At 41.0% G+C, this 22,710-nt stretch overlaps 1 protein-coding gene across 1 annotated transcript in view; it reads right to left on the bottom strand.

The window, feature by feature from the left end:
* The window catches only part of DENND3 (DENN domain containing 3), an 81,526-nt gene that overhangs the window by 18,687 nt on the left and 40,129 nt on the right, over positions 1-22,710 (bottom strand). Inside the window, exons 10-17 of the mRNA XM_039524878.1 lie at positions 21,547-21,643; positions 18,497-18,600; positions 11,387-11,568; positions 9,561-10,082; positions 4,501-4,760; positions 3,695-3,865; positions 545-674; positions 151-258 (exon numbers count right to left, since the gene is read on the bottom strand). Coding sequence (XP_039380812.1) covers positions 151-258; positions 545-674; positions 3,695-3,865; positions 4,501-4,760; positions 9,561-10,082; positions 11,387-11,568; positions 18,497-18,600; positions 21,547-21,643 — 1,574 coding nt within the window. The remainder of the gene's footprint in view (positions 1-150; positions 259-544; positions 675-3,694; positions 3,866-4,500; positions 4,761-9,560; positions 10,083-11,386; positions 11,569-18,496; positions 18,601-21,546; positions 21,644-22,710) is intronic.

Raw genomic sequence — 22,710 nt, 5'->3', positions numbered from 1 at the left:
ATGTTTTTTGTGTGCAATATTTTATAGATACACAAAACACGCCATAACAGCCGCAACATCAGGCTACTTCCTCCACAAGTTATAGCAGCAGGTGATTTTAAGCTTTGCATTTAAGTGGATGAATTTCAAGAATGAACTATATCACGGTACCTGGTGTATAGAGCAAGACATCTACTGCTTGTGGAAAAGTCTCACCAATTGAGGGATTAATCTTGTGCTTTAGTGTTTCTGATGTAGTTTTTGGGACCATCATGGGCACTGAAACACAAAGATATTGTATAATTTACAAAACTGTAAAAATGTAAACCTCAAATTATATAAAACTCATGAATTTTAGAATAAACCTGTACCGTTTATTCAGATTATGAGATTAAAGTGTTAACATTTTTAATCTGAATTTAGAAAATGCATCTGGGCCAACAACTTGCATAGTATATCAAATTTCAGCTTCTTAGACACAACCCTTTGCAACACAGGATTTAGAAAAAGTTGAAGCAGACTTAATTATAATGGCAAGTGCACCCCTGAAGCCTATATAACTGACCTTCACTCTTCATCCTGTCAAAGTAAGATAGTTTGGAAGCAGCATAAATGGTTTTGGAGGAATGCAGTGCACCAACTACAGCATCCATCAGGAGGACATTGGTCAGGGCTTGTTGAATATATTGAGGATCCTAAAAATGAAAAACCTGATTTTAGCTCATCTAGTAATCATTTTTCTTACACAGTCCGATCTTCTATACTCACAACAGGGATCTCTCAATATTATCAGAAGCACCCCTACGCCTATAGCAGCATCTGCTGTCTAAGCCAGATCAGTTCTAGCAAACTACTGCCCAGCATCAACCATTCTGTTCCTGAGCAAGCTCATAGAGAAGTTACCCAAAAGGCCAAATTCAAACTCATTTAATTGCAGCTGTTGTTCTATACTTGGCCCAATCTGGATTCAGGTGAGGACATGGATCTAAAACTGTTTCAGTGGCACTGGTGAATGGTCACCTGCTATCAGTGGATAGAGGACAGACGTCCACTCTCATCCTTTGGACGTTCCCCTGCAGCTTTCAACATTGTTGACCATAAGATTCTGCTGTCTCACCTGAGAGGGGTGGCAGGGGTCCAAGATAATGTGCTAAAATGGTTTGAGAATCCTTCCTGGAGGGATGCACCCAAGAGTAGTGACAGGAGAGTGCAACTCCACCACTAGCCACTTCATTTGTGGAGTCTCACAAGGATCAATTCTCTCTCCAGTCCTATTCAACACAGCTCCATTAATCCTTCACCACATATGACCATACCACTATCATCATGATAGGCCAGTGCTTGGGCAAGATCAGCTCATGGATCAAGAACAGCTGGCTGAAGCTGTACCCAAGCAAGACAGAGGTGATGCTGGTGGACAGAAGGAAGCATTTTGAAAAGTTGGCAGCCATCATACAGTCTTATTTGGTTGAAGGTACATAGCTGCAATTGGTCTGTTTACACCATAATTTAGGAGTACTCTTGGATTCCTCACTGAGTCCAAGCTCTCACATACCAGCATCTGAAAGTAACATTTTCTACCATCTCCATTTGGTTAAGAGACCCCATCCTGGTGAACAATGACCATGCTTCAGTTTTTCACAGCTTAGTCACCTCTCAGCTGGAGAGCCACAAGCAAAGCAATATACCTGGTCTTGAAGCCTTCAGAGCTTAGAAAACTAACTGGTGCAGAACGCTGCAACACATCTCTTCTGCAACACTGACTACCACAAGCTCATCACATCCTCTGCTCCCTACACTGGTGTCCCACAGAATAAGTTCAAGGCACTCAGTGCTTCAGTGGCCTGGGCCAGGATAGCTAAAAGAGTGACTATAGCTCCAAGACAGACTCTGTGGTCAACAACTTTGTTCCTCTCGCACAATGTAATGTTCTACAAAACGTGTCTGAATGAGCTGAGCTTTCTCAGGGGTGGGCCCAAGATTGTGGAATTAACTCCCACAAACCTTCTCTAACAAACATACAGGGGTGTGTGCGCACGCGCATGCATACAGGATAGATGTTGTTTATGTGGCTTTAGGCACTACTGGAAAGTGCTCGTATACTACAGTAACGAGAGCGGTGTAGGAACCTATATAGACTTGAATACACCCATCCCAGAAGAACAATTTCAGAGTTGCACAGACATTGATTTCCACTGTTAAAATTATATAAAAACAACTTTGAAATCTAACCCAACCTTACCAGATACACCATTTTCCACTTTTCTGGTGCCATCACCCACTTAATGGAATACTAAAAATTGTATTGTAATGTAGATTGTGCCATGTGTAACATACTTTACCTGAGCTGGTAATAGCTAGAGCCAGCAGTGCATTAAAGACTCTTATGAAAGACATTTCCTGCCTCTCTCTCAATAAAGGAAAATCTGCAGCCAGTCCATATCTAATACACAAGAGCCTGACCTGCTAGTAGCAGCCCTTCAAGCTACCATGTACAAGAGGTACATGACGCTCCATCACATATTTTTAGGCAGGAATTGGACTAGTGTCCAAGACTTCTAAGAAATGAAAATCAGTAGGTATGGTAAAACAACATTTCCCATTCTCAGCCCCCTGCGTGCTAAATGGTGCACAGGACTGTGCCTTTGTCAGCAGTAAAATAAAGCAAGTAAATAGAGTAAATACTTGGAAAAAAAGTATTTATGAATTTTGGCATGTTAGTATGTGTGGCTCATGTACTACAGTATACAAGATCCTTCTGCTGAAGGTAGCATCAGCTCTAGCCACGAGGTCCGGACTGCAGTGCGGTGGTGAATGTATAAAGTTTAGACCAAGTGACCACTTTGCATATGTCTTCATAATAGACTCAAGTTTTTTTCTGCCCAGAATATGGACATCTTTCTATAAGAGTGCAATATGAACTTACATTGCAAGGCTTTTTAGCTAGCTTTACAGCTACTGGGGAACTGAGATTTATTTCAATTCTGGATAAAAACCCTAAACAGATGTTCAGAAATAAAGATACAGGACTGCTCTTGAGATGCCCAGTTTCTTCGGGACTACAACGAATATTAAATGTGCCATGTAATCAATCATTCTCAGTCCTGTAGCTTCTCTACTTCTCCAACATAGATAAGTGATCTATTTGTTCCCAGATTACCATCAATGTCTTTGGATTGGATGAATATTCTGTTTGTATAAACCTTCTCCGTGGGGTCTCTGTGGTGCAGGAATTCGTGTTAGCCCATCTACTCACAGGATTCAGGACCACATATCCAGGCATGGTAAAATCCTCTCACCATGTGACCTTTCATAATAACGTGCCAAGTAAAATAAGGAAAATTTTCTATTAAGGCCTCCATTTCACACTGACTTTTTTTTAAAAAGAGGTGTGGGGAGAAAGGTCACAAACAAAAAACCAAAAGGCTGACGTGACAAAAACTTACTTTGCACATTTATTTTGACAACCAGATTTTAAATGATTTCTTCTTAAATTATAGTACTTCAAGATGTACTATAGTAATAAACAATCAGGTTTTAGTAAATCTTCATTTTTTTTTTTGCAATACGAGGCCTCCCTGTTCTCTTTTATTCATTCTCTGCTAAAGAGCAGAAAATTCATTTCCAAGTTATGTGAACTCCAAAGTACACAAGGAACAGAAACATTTATAAATAGTGATTACAAATAGCTCAACACACAAAGTAATATTTATACCTTGTGATCATCTGCCATTTTCTTCCCAGCCCACATCTCTTTCACCATCAAGTGCCAAAGATCACACTCTGTCTTAAGGTTAGCTTCAAAGACTTCCTTTTTGGACACGGACTTAATCCTCAGAGTGGGTATTCTCAGAAGAAGGAAAGCTACAGTAGTACTTTTAACATCCTGTAAATGCAGAGAAACAAAGAAACCAGTAAAGCACAATCACAGACAAGGTACAGTATTCATTAAGCATGACAACTTCTAACATTCCTAGCCAAAACTAATTCTCTTGGGTTGACACACACAAATACCCGGACAGGGTCTCTAATCAGCGTTTATGAGAACTAAATGTTTGAAGGACAATTTATGTTTAGGTATATTGCTAAACAGGGGGTGAGCTAAGACTACTTCTGATTGTACAAAATGTGCTCATTTTACTGTTGACCCCATCCATTCTCACTCCCTAGCCTCAATTTGTTTTTTCAGAAACACGTGTGTCTTTTCATAAATCCAGACTATAAGCTCTTTGGGCAACTGCCTTTTTTCTACAGGTCTGTACAGCACCTACCCTATTGGGCACTGATCCACTACTAGCGGGGCCAATCGGCACTGAGAAATACCTCAAACTTTGGTTGTAGCCATAGACAGAATTAGTGATTTTTTAAAGATATATTCCCTACCATTGTAGTTCTCTCTCTTGTATAACATTCATGAAACGTCTCAGCTTGAGAGAGAGGCTGTGCTACCAGGATGGAGTCTGGCATATTCTTGCTCACAATCATGTAACAGATCACAACAACTACTTACTTCATGCTCACCTCTATATTCCTGAAAGTTGTGATCTCAACATAGCCAGGCCTTCCTTCAGTCAAAAGGAACAAGCGCTTCTGCGTCATTGCTATTTTTCCTACTCCATAATTAGTTTTAACTGAGCAGGATAACTTGTAGACACATTCATTTGTATCTAAATGCTCTAGTACAGTGCGTGGCAAATTAACCTCTTGAGCCTCTGCTTCTGTTTCCTTCCAGTAGTTGTAGAAATCTTTGAATGTTTCAGGGTCAATTTGTTTCTGGTGTCCTTAAAAGTTTTTAAAAGTTATTCATTATTTGAAGCCATTATATGAATTTAATATATATTTTGAGGATACTATGGGTTAGATTGTGCCCAAGCCCTGAGCAAGGGTTGGTGTATAAGCTGCCACGAGTAACCCCAAGAGACATTTCAAAGTGAGAATTCCTCCCCTGCTTTCTCCTTGTCCCTGGAGGGAAGAAGTATTTTGCTGCTAGCTTATACCATCGGCCTCTGTCCATCCATTTGGTTCTCTCCCCACCCGCCCCAGGGAGGAAGTAAACAGCTGCACAGCCTCTCTCACTTCCACAAGCCCAAGCAGCCCACAAAGGAATTCTTACTCGTCTGCTAAATCTGATACTCTTCATTAGGATTTTCTAGCTCTTTATTCTCTTGATCATATATTTCCTGTATAATGGATAAGAATAGGCTTGATAATAATAATCATTAATCTGCAGACCAAAAGCTTATAAACCATACACATCCCAAAAATCACTTTAAACTGTAGCTTCATAAAACTGGCTGCTTTTGGACTCCAGATATTCCAACTCAAACAGATAATTATAAATTATATGCTACTGATTGTTTTAAATGTAGAATTTCTTGCTATTTTGGTCCAGTGACCAGATTATGTGATAAATGTGACAATTATGTTCCAGTTATTACACACAGCAAATTGCAAATGGTTTGGTCTTTATTACCCTGGAGAACCAGAACACAAAATTCTGGCGCTAAACATTAAAAAGGTTGTAGAGCAGTTTTTAAACTAGGTGATGGGGGAAAGCCGACTGCTGCAGAGAAGCGTGTGGATCGGACACAGACTTCTCTTAGGGGAGAGTCTGATGATAGAGAATCTCCAGGTTATAGTCAGGAGCAGAGGAATGAGAAATATAATGTAAGGGCCGGATCAGATGATGAACAGTCACATAAAAAAGAATCTGGCACATCAGAAAAAGGCAGGCTAATAAACAGGGACAAGTTTTTAAAGTGCTTGTACACAAATGCCAGAAGTCTAAATAATAAGATGGGTGAACTAGAGTGCCTTGTGATAAAGGAGGATATTGATATAATAGGCATCACAGAAACCTGGTGGACTGAGAGCAATCAATGGGACACAATCATTCCGGGGTACAAAATATATCGGAAGGACAGAACAGGCCGTGCAGGGGGAGGAGTGGCACTATATGTTAAAGAAAGTGTAGATTCAAATGAAGTAAAAATCTTATCCACAGGTTCCATAGAGTCTCTATGGATAGAAATTTCATGCTCTAGTAAAAATATAACAGTAGGGATCTATTATCGACCACCTGACCAGGACAGTAATAGTGATGATGAAATGCTAAGGGAAATTAGAGAGGCTATCAAAATTAAGAACCCAATAATAGTGGGGGATTTCAATTATCCCCATATTGACTGGGAACATTTCACTTCAGGACGAAATGCAGAGATAAAATTTCTCGATACTTTAAATGACTGCTTCATGGAGCAGCTGAACCCACAAGGGGCGACTCTAGATTTAATCCTGAGTGAGCGCAGGAGCTGGTCCAAGAGGTAACTATAGCAGGACCGCTTGGAAATAGTGACCATAATACACTAGCATTCAACATCCCTGTGGTGGGAAGAACATCCCAACTGCCCAACACTGTGGCCTTTAATTTCAAAGGGGAACTATACAAAAATGAGGGGTTAGTTAGACAAAAGTTAAAAGGTACATTGACTAAAGTGAAATCCTGCTTTAAAGACACCATAATAGAGGCCCAACTTCAATGTATACCCCAAATTAAGAAAAACTGTAAAAGATCTAAAGAGCCACCATGGCTTAACCACCATGTAAAAGAAGCAGTGAAAGATAAAAAGACTTCCTTTAAAAGTGGACGTCAAATCCTAGTGAGGCAAAGAGAAAGGAGCACAAACGCTGCCAACTTAAGTGCAAGAGTGTAATAAGAAAAGCCAAAGAGGAGTTTGAAGAACGGCAAACGCCAAAGGTAATAACAAAATGTTTTTTAAGTACATCAGAAGCAGGAAGCCTGCTAAACAACCAGTGGGGCCCCTTGACGATGAAAATACAAAAGGAGCGCTTAAAGATGATAAAGTCATTGCGGAGAAACTAAATGGATTCTTTGCCTCAGTCTTCACGGCTGAGGATGTTAGAGATTCCCAAACCTGAGCTGGCTTTTTAGGTGACAAATCTGAGGAACTGTCACAGATTGAAGTATCAGTAGAGGAGGTTTTGGAATTAATTGATAAACTCAACATTAACAAGTCACCGGGACCAGATGGCATTCACCCAAGAGTTCTGAAAGAACTCAAATGTGAAGTGAACTATTAACTAAGGTTTGTAACCTGTCCTTTAAATCGGCTTCAGTACCCGATGACTGGAAGTTAGCTAATGTAATGCCAATATTTAAAAAGGGCTCTAGGGGTGATCCCGCAATTACAGACCGGTAAGTCTAACGTCGCAAATTAGTTGAAACAATAGTAAAGAATAAAATTGTCAGACACATAGAAAAACAAACTCTTGAGCAATAGTCAACATGGTTTCTGTAAAGGGAAATCGTGTCTTACTAATCTATTAGAGTTCTTTGAAGGGTCAACAAACATGTGGACAAGGGGGATCCGGTGGACATAGTGTACTTAGATTTCCAGAAAGCCTTTGACAAGGTCCTCACCAAAGGCTCTTACGTAAATTAAGCTGTCATGGGATAAAAGGAAAGGTCCTTTCATGGATTGAGAACTGGTTAAAGGACAGGGAACAAAGGGTAGGAATTAATGGTAAATTCTCAGAATGGAGAGGGGTAACTAGTGGTGTTCCCCAAGGGTCAGTCCTAGGACCAATCCTATTCAATTTATTCATAAATGATCTGGAGAAAGGGGTAAACAGTGAGGTGGCAAAGTTTGCAGATGATACTAAACTACTCAAGATAGTTAAGACTAAAGCAGATTGTGAAGAACTTCAAAAAGATCTCACAAAACTAAGTGATTGGGCAACAAAATGGCAAATGAAATTTAATGTGGATAAATGTAAAGTAATGCACATTGGAAAAAATAACCCCAACTATACATACAACATGATGGGGGCTAATTTAGCTACAACGAGTCAGGAAAAAGATCTTGGAGTTATCGTGGATAGTTCTCTGAAGATGTCACGCAGTGTGCAGAGGCGGTCAAAAGCAAACAGGATGTTAGGAATCATTAAAAAGGGGATAGAGAATAAGACTGAGAATATATTATTGCCCTTATATAAATCCATGGTACGCCCACATCTCGAATACTGTGTACAGATGTGGTCTCCTCACCTCAAAAAGATATTCTAGCACTAGAAAAGGTTCAGAAAAGAGCAACTAAAATGATTAGGGGTTTAGAGAAGGTCCCATATGAGGAAAGATTAAAGAGGCTAGGACTCTTCAGCTTGGAAAAGAGAAGACTAAGGGGGGACATGATAGAGGTATATAAAATCATGAGTGATGTTGAGAAAGTGGATAAGGAAAAGTTATTTACTTATTCACATAATACAAGAACTAGGGGTCACCAAATGAAATTAATAGGCAGCAGGTTTAAAACAAATAAAAGGAAGTTCTTCTTCACGCAGCGCACAGTCAACTTGTGGAACTCCTTACCTGAGGAGGTTGTGAAGGCTAGGACTATAACAATGTTTAAAAGGGGACTGGATAAATTCATGGTGGCTAAGTCCATAAATGGCTATTAGCCAGGATGGGTAAGAATGGTGTCCCTAGCCTCTGTTCGTCAGAGGATGGAGATGGATGGCAGGAGAGAGATCATTTGATCATTGCCTGTTAGGTTCACTCCCTCAGGGGCACCTGGCATTGGCCACTGTCGGTAGACAGATACTGGGCTAGATGGACCTTTGGTCTGACCCGGTACGGCCTTTCTTATGTTCTTATGTTATGTAAAATTCATGTTTCAGATTTAGGAGGTAAAGAAATTATCCTGGACACATCATCCTGAACTTTTCTTTTACAATCCATGATACTTGTGCAGGCTCTAATGTTAGCTTCATGAAAAATTTTGCCCTTGATATTAAAATTCCAGACCTTTCTTGAACAGATTGCTAGTCTGTGATACTGTTTAGTGGTTTTATCATACAGACATATTATCTGCTGGGGATTAGGATAGGACTATATTTTAATCTGTAATCTAAATCAAGATAGAGCTGTCATATCACTGGACAACTAAATGCTAATACAAAAAAAAAAAAGACTGAAATCTTCACCCACTGACTATGGTGAACAGGTCTGAAGACACCACCACCGACACCATTTAGCACCTGGTGTAGAACGAGTCAAATGTACTGCACTAAATAAGATCTTCTGCAATTATCCCAATTAAAAATTGCCAACAAGATGGAGTTTCATTTTCTGTGGAACTTAAATTTCACAACCAAAATGAGGAGGATGTAACACAAAGGCCCCAATTCAGCGAGATACCTAAGCACATGCTTAACTTTAAACACATGAATAGCACCATTTATTACTTTGGTGAGTTTGGGTCTACGTGCATAACTGAGTAATGTAATGGAAATGATAGACTGTGGTAACAATGCTTGTGTGTTTACAAAAATTACAAAAACATTTTACTGTGAATTTAAAAGTTCTGTGCTACATGGACACACACAGATTCAATACACACATAGACACTTATTGCACTGAGAAACATTTGAAAATATTTTCCTGAAGGCCAGAGGAAAAAAACAGACTCTAGACAGCAACTTCCATCACTTATCAATAGAAGTATAAAAATATTTACATAACAAAAATAGATGTTAATTAACACAGCATATTTTCTGCTTACCTACTGTTAAGGCATCAAATAGACGGCGTATTGTGTCTATATCTTTGACAATCCCAGATTCTTGGATTCGCTTCACAAAATCGTCCAACTGCATGTGTGTTTTTGGTAATTTAAAATTTTTCACATGGTCATCTACTTTTGTAACTTCTCGTTGTTTTTCCATCACTTGACTAATCAACCTCTTCAACTCGGGTTTGCGCTCTGCTAGGGAACGTTCAGAAGGAGGCATAGATTCCACCATCTTCCTCACAAGATCAGTAGGGAAAATTCTTATGTCTGTTTTATATAGATTTTGAAAGTCTGAAAGCGCATCCAGTAGTTTTCCTTGCATCAAACCAATAAGTCCGCGAAGGTAGAAATATCTTGCCAGCAACGCTGAATTATCATGTTGTAAAATATTTATAGCTCTGGTGAGATGATTGATAAAATCTGTATAGTAGGTGTGAACACACTGACTCATCAGAGGAAAGTGAATTTCTGGGATCTTGAATGTACTAATTGATTTAGATGACAATTTTACAGCTAAAAAAGAAAAGTAAAATTCTCGATATAAAAGTGAAGAATGAAAGCCTACAAGTATCTTCAAACAAGGAATTTTTAAAAACATTAAAAACTTATCCTGCATAACCTAAAATGTGACCTGCGCTCCCAGTAATGCAATATTATGCCTGTGAGAGAAATAAAGTTGTTCACCACACACTCCTTGATGCCAGCACAGACCCTGATTCAGTAGTCCGTCCCTATTCAGCAGAACACCTAAGCACATGCTTTACTTCTGGTACATGTTTAAACCCCACTGACTTCGCTGAACAGAGATGAGCTTAAGCATCTGCTTAAATGTATTTCTGAACTGAGCCCTAGGTGGGAAAGGATAAATGGGCACAGTAACTGGTCCAGGAAGTAGCCCCACAATGACAACACTAGAGTAGGTGTTCAGTCCCCTGTGGTGGTTGCAGGATAGCACAATTCTCAGCACAGAGCAGCCAAAGGTTCAGGATGATGCAAGTCACTACTTCATGCACAGTTTGGTTACCACCTCCTGACTTCCGCTGTGTTTACATGGTCAGTGTGATGCTGTATAGAAAGGAAGGTGACCATCTACGCTAATTTGCAACAGGACCATAATTGTGATAAATCTTGTATTAAGTACAAGACCTTGTGCGTGGGGTTATGACATTTTTATGTGTTTGCATCTTAAACATGTTGTGGGTCTGAGAAACGCTCATATGTTAGCTCTTTAGAAATAACACAGGAATTGTAAACTAAGGTGTCTGCATGTTGTCCCTGAAGATAGCTCACATGGCACTTTGGCAAAAGGTGCAAGCTAGAATCTGCAATTCAGATGGATGGATGACAGAGCACGAATGCCATGAAGCTGCCTGACATGTAACACAACCAGGATTTTTCCAGCAAAAAGGGGTCAAGATATAAAAGGATTGGCTACAGTGTTATTTTTGGTGTGTGACTTGAAGTATTGATTGACCTGGGTAAGTGACTTGCCCCAGAAGGCTGGAAGAACCTGATGTGTGGTGAATTTGGTTTAAATAACCTTTCACCATAAAGTCCAGTTTGTAAGAGTGGTACTATAGGCTGCAGTGTCTACGGTGACTGTCTATGGCTCTATGGTAAAATTAGTATAGTGCTCCAGGAATCCACATTCGTTGCTGGTTTGGTGAAATCTAATTGTAGAATATAACACCAGTTTGGGTGTGCCTGCCCTGTTTTCTGATAGTCTGACCAGAGATTGGCACCAGGAGAGTGAGCACCCAAGTATCTGGTCCATGATATCACAAGATACTGTACTTGTTGGATACATTTTTCCTTACCACGCTCTGTCTCTGATCTTCGGAGTGATGAAGTCCTAGCAGGACTATCATGAGGCTTAATATCTTGTAGATTAGGCATACTTATTACCATACGTTTACTAATCATATATTGAGGGTTAAATCTTTTAGAAGCCATTTTCTCCACAGTCAGTCTTCTTGGGCTATCAAGCATTGAATTTAATCTGAAGAAAACAATTTTTAATTACATTTTACACATTATACTATTCAGCAGCATAAATGAAGATAAATTGTAATTTATTATTATTGCTCTTTTTTGTATTACAGTAACACCTACCAACTCACAGCACTCTCACTATCGCCAATTTACTGCAGGACATTTACTGCAAAGGATGTGACAAAAATTTAATAAAGATGGCTCATCAATTACCTAGAAAGACAAGGTTACTCAGCTTGTGTAGTAACTGAGGTTCTTCGAGATGGTTGTCCCTCTGGGTGCTCCATTTTAGGTGTCTTGGCACCCTGTGCTTGTAACTGGAGATCTGTAGTAGCAGTGCCCAGTTGGGCCACGCATGCACTGTAGCAGTCTTGCACCGCCCCGAGTGGTTACATAGCTGTGCACAGCTAACTGTCCCCCAGTTCCTTCTCTACCCCACAGAATCGGCCAGAAACTCCACAGTAGAGGGAAGGAGGGAGGGGAGTGGAGCACCCACATGGACAACCATCTCGAAGAACCTCAGTTACTACGCAAGGTAACTCTTCTTCAAGTAGTGCTTCCTATTGGTGCTCCACTTTAGGTGACTATTGAGCAGTGCCCCTCAGTGGAGGGTAGGGGCTTTGGAGTTGGTTTATTGATGGTGGATAACACCATAAGTCCAAACTGAGCATCTGCTGCGGATTGTTGTTTTAACACATAGTGTTTAGTGAAAATATGGGCTGACGTCCAGGTACCTGCTTTGCAAAAGTCAATGATAGGTACATTATTTAGAAAGGCCACAGATGCTGCTAATGCTCTGGTGGCGCGTGCGCGGACTGGGGTTGCAGATTGTTGTTTTGGTAGCACAAATGGATACATCCACATACCCATTTGGATAGTCTCTGTTTTAAGATGGTTTGGCCCCTCATGCATTCTGTTATGGAAACGAATAGTCTAGGTGATTTTCTGAATGTTTTGTTCTTTTTCTATAGAAAGCTAATGCTCTGAAAACATCTAGCATGTGGAGTGAGGCCTCCCTCCCGTAAGCATGTGGCTTCAGGAAAAATAAATGGGTTGATTTAAATGAAAAGGGAAGGCGACCTTGGGTATGAATTTAAGATACAATCATACTCTCTCCTCGGGCCCTACGCTCCCAGCTATCTTCGAGACACCACTGACTTCCTGAGGAAACGACAATCCATTGGTGATCTTTCAGAAAACACCATCCTGGCCACTGTGGATGTAGAAGCCCTCTACACCAACATCCGACACCAAGATGGACTACAAGCCGTCACGAACAGTATCCCCGATAATGTCACGGCAAACCTGGTGGCTGAACTTTGTGACCATTTCACATTGGGGACAATGTATGCCTTCAAGTCAGCAGCACTGCTATGGGTACCCACATGGTCCCACAGTATGCCAACATTTTTATGGCTGACTTAGAACACTTCCTCAGATCTCGTCCCCTAACGCCCCTACTCAACTTGCGCTACATTGATGACCTCCATCTTCTGGACCCATGGAAAAGAAGCCCTTGAGGAATTCCACCATGATTTCAACAATTTCCATCCCACCATCAACCTCAGCCTGAACTAGTCCACACAAGAGATCCACTTCCTGGACACTACAGTGCTGATAAGCGATGGTCACAACCACCACCCTATACCAGAAACCTTCTGACCACTATACTTACCTACATGCCTTCAGCTTTCATCCAGACCAGACCATATCACACAATCGATTTAGAGCTTGGCTGTAGATAGATACAACCGCATTTGTTCCAACCCCTCAGACAGAGGCAAACACCTACAAGTGCTCTATCAAGCATTCTTACAACTACAATACCCACCTGCTGAAGTGAAGAAACTGATTGACAGAGCCAGAAGAGTATCCAGAAGTCACCTACTACAGGACAGGCTCAACAAAGAAAGTAACAGAACACCACTAGCCGTCACCTTCAGCCCCCAGCTAAAACCTCTCCAACACATCAGGGATCTACAACCTGTCCTGAAGGACGATCCCTCACTCTCACAGATCTTGGAAAACAGGCCAGTCCTTGCTTACAGACAGCCCCCCAACCTGAAGCAAATACTCACCAGCAACCACAGACCCACACAACAAAAACACTAACCCAGGAACCTATCCTTGCAACAAAGCCCGTTGCCAACTCTGTCCACATATCTATTCAGGGGACACCATCATAGAACCTAATCACATCAGCCACGTTATCAGAGGCTCGTTCACCTGCACATCTACCAATGTGATATATGCCGTCATGTGCCAGCAATGCCCCTCTGCCATGTACATTGGCCAAACCGGACAGTCTCTATGCAAAAGAATAAATGGACACAAATAAGATGTCAAGAATTATAACATTCAAAACCAGTCAGAGAACACTTCAACCTCCCTGGTCATTCAATTACAGACCTCAAAGTTACAATACTCCAACAAAAAAAAACCTTCAAAAATAGACTCCAACAAGAAACTGCAGAATTGGAATTAATTTGCAAACTGGACACCATTAAATTAGGCTTGAATAAAGACTGGGACTGGATAGGTCATTACACAAAGTAAAACCTATTTCCCTGTGCTAATTGTTCCCCTACTTTTACTCACACCTTCTTGTCAACTGTTGGAAATGGGCCATCCTGATTATCACTACAAAAGTTTTTTTTCTTGCTGCTGATAATAGCCCACCTTAATTGATTACTCTTGTTATAGTTGGTATGGCAACATCCATATTTTCATGTCCTCTGTGTATATATATTTTCCTACTGTATTTTCCACTGCAAACATCCGATGAAGTGGGTTTTAGCCCATGAAAGCTTATGCTCAAATAAATTTGTTAGTTTCTAAGGTGTCACAAGTACTCCTCGTTCTTTATCCTTAAAGAATGTTGTATAAGGTGGATGTGCCATTAGGGCACCTAATTCTCCCACCCATCTTGGGGACATGATAGCAATGAGGAAAGCCACCTTCATAGATAAGTGCAACAAGGAGCAAGTTGCAAGGGGCTCAAACGGTTTTCCTGTGAGGCCACACAGAACAAGGCTGAGGTCCCACATGAGTCTAGGGTTTCTTAGAGTGGGATAAGTGTTTTCTATGCCTTTAAGGAAGCGTTTAATCATCAGGTGAGCAAATATAGTGACTCCGTCCACCTTGTCATAGAAGGAGGTGATGGCAGCCAAGTGAACTCTGATCGAGCTTGTGGATAGCCCTGATTTTTTAAGCCCCAGTATATTGTCAAGGATTCTCGGTAGTGGGGTCGACTGTGGACAGATCTGTTTGTCCTGGCACCAAGTGCAGAATTGTTTCCACTTATGGATATATGGGTCTTTGTGCTTAGTCTCCAACTGCTCAGTAGTATATCTTTCACTTCCTCAGAACAGTCCTTCTCAACCCCCATATCAGCCATGGAGTAATTAACCAGGCCTTGAGGTGGAGTACTGCAAAGTTGGGGTGACAGACGCATCCCGCATCTTGTGATAGAAGGTGAGGCACTAAGGGAAGGGTATGAGGCGGTTTCACTGCCATCTGACGCAGGTATGGGAACCACGTTTGTCTGGGCCATGTGGGTACAATGAGAATAATCCTGGATTTGTCCTGCCTGATCCTGTGAATGACTTGGCTTAGGAGTGGAGTTGGGGGAAATGCATACATCAGTGGCGCTTCCCAGTTTAGGAGTATGTCGCCTAGGGAGCGGTGTCCCAAACTGGCCCGGGAGCAATAGTATTGGTATTGGAAATGCTGATTCCCTAGGGTGAATTTCAAGAATCTTCTGTGTGACGAGTGAATAGTAATATGAAAATGGCTCTCAGCCCTTGACCTCCAGGATGCTAATCTCCTTTCTCTAATGCCTGAATTACTGTGGTTAGTCTCATCATTTTGAAACATCATGTTCTCACAAATTTGTTGAGTTTTTGTAAACCCAAAATGGGTCTCCACCCGCCATTCTCTTTCTGAGTTACAGAGTAATGGAAATAAAAACCTCTCCCTGTGTTGGGATGGTATGGGTTCCAAGACACCTAATTGTATGAGGTGGTTTATTTCCTGTTATAACAGGTGCTCGTGAGGGGGTCCCTGAAGAGGGATGGGGAAGGGGGTTGGGTAGGTGAGATAGAAATAAAGGGGATGGAGTAGCCCTTCTGGATAATCTCTGGAACCCATTTGTCTGTCATGATGGTGTTCCAGACTGGGTAGCATGGTGACAGATGGTTCCGGAACCAGAGAGTGCAATGGTCTCGTGCCCTTGACCACACCTTTAAAAATGATTGTCTGGAGGTGGATGGTTGAGACAATGAAGATTGATCTTTGTTCTGCCGACGTCTAGTCTGGTTTTGTTTATGCTGTTGGTTGTACTGTCTTTGTGGCTGCAAGTATGGTGTAGACCAGAATCTCTGGTTGTAAAACCTACTCTGTTTCCTTTAATTTGCAGGTATGTATATGCCCAGGGTTTTTAAGCTCACCCTTGAGTCCTTTAAGGTGTGTAGAGAGACATCGGTTTTCTCTGCAAATAATTTTTATCCTTCAAAGGATAAGTCCTTAACAGTTGCTTGGATCTCTCTTGGGAACCTGGAAAGGTGGAGCCAGGATGCACGGCACAGGACCATGGATGTAGCGCTGGACCATGCTGCCGTGTCTGCAGAGTCAAGAGAGGCCCGTAGGGCTGTCCTAGTGAAGAGACACCCTTCAGAAACATTTGCCTTATCTTGCTCTTTTTTGTCATTAGGTAAACTTTCAACAAATTCTGACATTTTCACAAACAGATTGTGTGCATATTTTGCCAGCAGGGCTGCATAATTGGCTATGCGGAACTGGAGTGTGGGGGAGGAGTAGGCTTTCCATCCAATGAAGTCTAGCCTTTTCCAGTCCTTATCATACGGGGTCATTCTGGACTGATGTTGTTTTCCCCCTTTGGTTGACTGCATCCACCACGAGAGTTTGGTGTAGGGTGGATGAATAAAAATTCAGCTCCTTTTGCTGGCACATAATACTTTTTGTAAGACCTCTTACATGAGAGAGGGGCTGTAGTGGGTGTCTACGAGATTATTTTTGCAGGCTCCATGATAGCATCATTAATTGGCAGGGCTATCTTTGCTGCTGAGGATACCTGTAGTATGTCCAGGAGCTTGTGCTGGGTCTCTGGTAGTTGTGCTAGCGAAATGTCCAGGGGTTCAGCTACCCTTCAGAAGAGGTCTTGAAAAGATTTGAAATCATCCCCCATAGTGGGGGGTGGTGGCATTATTGTTTCATCCGGTGACAAAGATGAGATGCGAGTGGGCTGCAGAGTGTCATCTTCAGCTGTGTCCTCAGGCTCCTCGGTCTCTTCCTCTTGTGTCTCTGAGGGTGCTGGGATAGTTGGTGAAGGGGACAGTGTTGCTCTGGACCTAAGCAGGTTAGGGGGCCTGAGATTTTGGGCCCTATACATTGCCCATGGATCCCAGTATGGCCAGCTGGGTGGGAATGGTATGGGGGTGGTGCCCATGGTTGATCATACCAGCCCCACATGTCTGTAGATGTTTGGTGATGAGAAGGTCCAGGTTTAGGCAAGGAGTGTATATTACTGCCTCATCCTCTTCTCCTCCTATCTCCAATGATGAGGAAGCTGACCCACAGGGAATGGTTACCAGGCGTGGTCCTGGTCTAGATGGGGTACCGTCGGTACCAAGTAGAGGAGATTCAGGCATTGAGGCCTCTATCAGGTCCACATGCCTCATGAATTGCTGCGGGACCGTGAAGCTCGGTGCCGGGAAGGCATCATGCACTGACCACAAACTATAAGTTGAAGCCGTCGGTGCCGATGACTTAGAGCTGTGCTACATAGGTACAGCAGGTGGCGCCATTGTACTGCTCGGTGCTGAGGTTTTCTTCAGAACAGACTTCTACCTGCACCTGCATTACAGCTAGCCCACACAGGGTCTTTAGCTTCTCGAGACGTCTCAGTACCAGACGTTCCCGGTGCCTCACGGTCCGGCACTCTCGGTGCCACTGGTACCAGGGCAGATTTTTCATTTGGAGATCACTTTCTTTTAGGTTATCCTCAGTGTGGGGATGTTTGGGGCCACTTTTTGGTAGCCTTTCTAGGAGCAGGCTCCTTAGCAGCCGTTGTTGAAGCAGATCCCCTGTCAGATGCTGCCGCTGGCAACTGTTGGCCAGGAGGCGTCCTGGACTCTGGGTCGGAGGCTGGTCTGAGGGATTTCTCCATCATAAGGAGCTTTAATTGGAGATCCCTGTCCTTCCTTGTCCTTCCTGTCAGTTTTCAACAGTGTGGACATTTTTGGGTAATGTGCGTCTTGCCAAGGCAGTTGACATACTGTGTGTGGCCATCAGACCCTGGTGTGGAGAGTTTGCAAGTTGGGCAGCGTTTAAAGCCTGGTGAACTATGCCTGCCTGAAAGAGAAAGTCCTTTGGAGAAAGAACAGGGATAAATCCTGTTTCTTTCTTTTCTTTTTTTCAAGGCAAGAGCTGAGTACCTGCCAGGTTGGCAGGAATAAAAAAGGGAAGGGAACATATTTTTTAAAGAAAAATAAAGTAAAACATAAAATATAAAGGACAAGGGGATAGGGTAGATAACTACAACTAGGCTAACACTATCGTAAACAGCTATGAACTATTAAAGTAAGAGAGGGTGCTGCTGTCACTCCAACTCAAGGCAAAGGTGGTAGAAAAGGAACTGGGGGACGGTTGGCTGTGCACCGCTATGAAACTGCTCAGAGTTGCACGAGACAGCTACGGCACGTGCGCGGCCCAAGTGGGCACTGCTACTACAAATCTCCAATTACAAGCGCAGGGCGCCAAGACATCTAAAGTGGAGCACCCACAGAGACACTCCTTGAAGAACTTATGTACATATAGGACATGATCCTACATCACTAACATTCTAAGACATTCTTCCATTGATTTCAAAGGAAGGAAAATCAAGTCTGTGGTAAACTGTAGTGAGAAAATTTTACCTATCTTCTTCAGACTGAGTGCTCAGTTCAAGACGGGCAAAAGCATCCATCTTTCTGTTCAGACGAGCTTTAAGAAACGAGTGAAATATATGGGTCTCTAACACCTGCAATACACAACAGCAAACTGATATTAGCTGTTGATCATATACAAATATACATTTTTTATTAATAGCCTTCATCCATTTTATTGACTTAATAGAATTAAATGCAAAAGCCTATAGGAATGCAATGTTAACATTGCACAATTTAAAAAAAAAAAGTAAAGAAAAGCAAAACTTAAAAATTCCAACAGCAACATCAAGTCAACCTCTTTACACACCCTGTATAATTTTATGGTATACATTTTAATGATAGACAGTAATATATTAAACTACAAATTTAACAAGAAAAAAAACTAGATTTTATATTTTCTAATTTTTTTTATTTTAACTGTGCAACTTTAAACTTAATTCATGATGTGAAGGAAGAGGCTCCTCACAGCTCCATGTTAAAAAATTCTACCGCCAAACTGAAGAGAAAATTGGGATGATATCCCTGCCATTGACTGAATATTCCCTCTTGTGAGAGCCATTAAATTATCCCTCCCTAAGGTGACTTATCGCTGAGTCTCTTAGAAATACATCTAAAGCCCCAAATTTTGCCCCTTAGAATAGACAAAACTGCAAAAAAAATAAAAAATAAAAAATAAATCAGATATTAAAGTCAAAAATATTACACCCACATCCAAACTCTCCCAAAAGGTCTTCCCTTCTTCCCTTACCACTACAAATGACAGAAAATGATCATCATCATATGTAACCAATAATTTGCATCATTTCTAGAAACACAGTATAAACACTTCTAGCACAGGGCTCTTAATCTTGTTCACCAATGTACCAAACTACCCTATTCAACAAAGCATTTAAGCACATGTTTAAGTCTCATTGATGTTGGCTCCCTACTATCCATCTAGGTTTTTATACCATACCTATGCCTGTGATACCTGACCTCCTTACAAATTTACTAAGGTTAATGCAAGATGATATCTATATCTTTGGTTGTAGTTATGAAAAAGAGCTTTCTTTAAATGGGAAAACAAAAACTGATTCTCCACTACTTTCTCTGGGGCATAAACTCCATGTCCGGGAAGAGGTAGCACAGGCTAAGGGCTAGGGGGAATTACGCTCACAGGGCTTCAGTGAATTTGAATAATATATTTATGTATTTAAAAAATAAGAAAGGAAAAAAGAAACTGCATATATAAGAAGTTCTGCTACAATGCAATGGGGCAGGACTAAAATTACCAGGTGGTCCATTCCAATTAAAAATACATTGATCTATATACAGTATTTCTAATGCACTTGTCAAAGTGGCATCTAAGCAGCAATTCTGGGATTTTTATTTATATGTATTTGTAACTTTATTTTCCCACTAGATGGCATGCTATATTGACAATTGGGTTTATTAAGATAACAGGTAGCAGCAACTGAACCAATTGCCCTTTCAATATAATGCTTGGTATTATTGGCCACTTTATCAAATGCGGTCCAATTTGATTTTGTTGTAAATGAACATATCAGGCTATTTAGCATTTAAGAAAATAAGGTCATTTGATTTTATTTTGGTAAACTGAGGACTTAGATGGCACGAATCCTCAAAGCAACTTCAAGATGTAAAACATTATATACACGTCAATTTTAGTTCTTAACTTACTTATATTTCATTTACAATGAAGTGTTAGAAACCATTATACAAATTGCGCTTTTAACAAATAATTCATTGTATGCAACTTTTTTATGGCTTTGAAATTTCTTTATAAACATTTTAAGCTGTCTTGAGGAAATATTCCTGCATAGAAATAGTAGTGGATTGTTTCATGATTTGTACATTTTTTTCTTGTTCTGTTTGCCATACATATTTTGCACAATAAATATCTTTGCAAAATAAAAATTATCCTACCATAAATTTGGCAATTTGTCCTATTAGATCTGCATGAATGTTAGTATAGTCTACGGAACAGATTTAAGTAAAATGAGTTACTGTTTTGATCCATTTCCTTCAAACTTGGGCATCTTCTAGAAATAGGTCATTCAAAAATATTCTACTTGTTTGGAGACGCGAACTAAAAAAGCTTCATTATCTAGTCAAGGTGAAAACTAATTATTACAATCTATTAGTGGTAGTGATTGGATTTCTTTGCCAGATGCAGAGTGCAGCTCCTGGAGAACCAATTGTCTAAGTAGCAATATCATTACAAATTAAGCTTTTGTAAATTTTATAAGTGCACTTGCAATCTTACTCCTTCTGAGGAGTGAATCTGAAATAGCAGATAGGATTTTGGATGCTCCCACTCCCTCAAACTCTCCTACTTTGTCCCACAGGCATTCAACACTTCTTAAAGCGACATTACTGTCAAAAGGAGTAGATTAAAAATAATGTAAGCCCTGTATTCCTTTGCTTTTGTCATCTTAAAATAGGAATTGCCATAATAGGTCAGATCAGGGGTCTACCTAATGCAGAATCCTGTCTCCAGCAGTGGTCAGAGAAACATGCAACAAACTCTGATGTAGACAGTTATGGAATAACCTGCCCGTCGAGAAACCATCTTCCAGAGGTTTAGCTGCACAATTGACTTCACCATCAGTATAAATTATGGTATGTAAAACCCTTGAATGTAAGGATTAATTTTCCTGGACTGTAAATTTCTATGGCTCACTTAGGGAAAAATTCACCCCTTTTGAGCACAAGACCTATGCCCACTTGAGTCCTATTTTGAAGCCTTAACTGTGACTTCAGTCTCATGCTGGCCATTTGCAAAAGGAAAATTTCACTTTGAAAAAATGTGTTTCATTGCACCTGAGGAAGAGAGACAAAATAATTTCAGAGACCAATATGCTATCATATTTGCCTGTATATTTTTAATTAAATTCTAGTCAATGTGTTATGAAAACTAATAGCTTATAAAATATAGTCCAAATTTCAATAGTTTCATTTGGGGTGTTTTGTAATAATAAATAATAATAATAATAATAAGCTAACAGGTGATTAGAATAGACCAAGGATATAATTACCTTTTTGTAAAATGGCTGATCCCCTGGTGCCCTTGTTTTCAGAAACTCTTCACTATTAAACACTCTGTGTTCATAATTTAGATGGTCCTTTACCTCCCTGTTAATAAAGAGCATGTTATAAGTCTGGTGATTTCTTAAAGAAATGAATTTTTGTAGTAAACCACTGGTACTAATAGAAACACACTGTATTATGAGAAGGCAGGTTCTGTTTTCTGAACAATTCTGAATCATCGAATTAAAGAAAATAAATGTAGAATCTTATCAATAGAAGTAAGGCAGGCTACCTGCTATCACTGACATTTTCCATCAGCAAATCCATTGACACACTGGGGTCAACTTCAATATCTGAGTTATCATGCAGTACCATCTGCTTATTAATGTCATTACTTAGGGCTAGTCTACACTTATCAGCCGGGTCGACGCGGTGAGTTCGACTTCTCGGAGTTCGAACTATCGCGTCTAATCTGGACGCGATAGTTCGAACTCCCCGCGCGCTCCGGTCGACTCCGGTACTCCACCACTGCAAACAGTGGTGGCGGAGTCGACCTTGGAGCCGTGGACTTCGATCCCGCGGCGTCTGGACAGGTAAGTAGTTCGAACTAGGGTACTTCGAGTTCAGCTACGCTATTCACGTAGCTGAACTTGCGTACCCTAGTTCGACCCCCGCCCTTAGTGTAGACCTGCCCTTAGGCCCCAATCCTGTCTGTGTGGACAGATCCATGAAGCCATCAAGAACCCCACTTTGAGGCACCATACAGACAAAAAGATCTGCCTGTGCAGGATCGGGGCCTTATTTTGTGCCATTACATTGCAAGGTATTTGATAATTTGAGATCTTTTGTGTGCACACCCAGGTGCAGTGTCCCCTAAGTCCAGCCATAAAGCCAGCTTTACTGATAACCATGTTAAGCAAAAGAGATTTTAATTCAGAAAAAAGGAGACAGGAAAAAAGGGAGAACTAGTTAAACAAAACAAAAAAAAATAAAAAATGTGTCTATATTTTAGCATATATATTATGGCCAGAAGCAGAGGCTCTTCCCTTTCCCTTGGGAACCAGAAGTTAATAGAAACTTATGGGCTCCAGGAAGAGGACAAAAAGGCAAGCTACTCTAGAAACAGGATTGGAGAGATTGACTGCAAGAGGGCTACTCTCTGAGCCAAGGGC

This window comes from Mauremys reevesii, linkage group 2 (genome assembly GCF_016161935.1).
Source record: "Mauremys reevesii isolate NIE-2019 linkage group 2, ASM1616193v1, whole genome shotgun sequence".
Taxonomy (NCBI): domain Eukaryota; kingdom Metazoa; phylum Chordata; order Testudines; family Geoemydidae; genus Mauremys; species Mauremys reevesii.
Note: the sequence above shows the minus strand (reverse complement) of the source record. Positions and strands in the feature narration are given on the sequence as shown.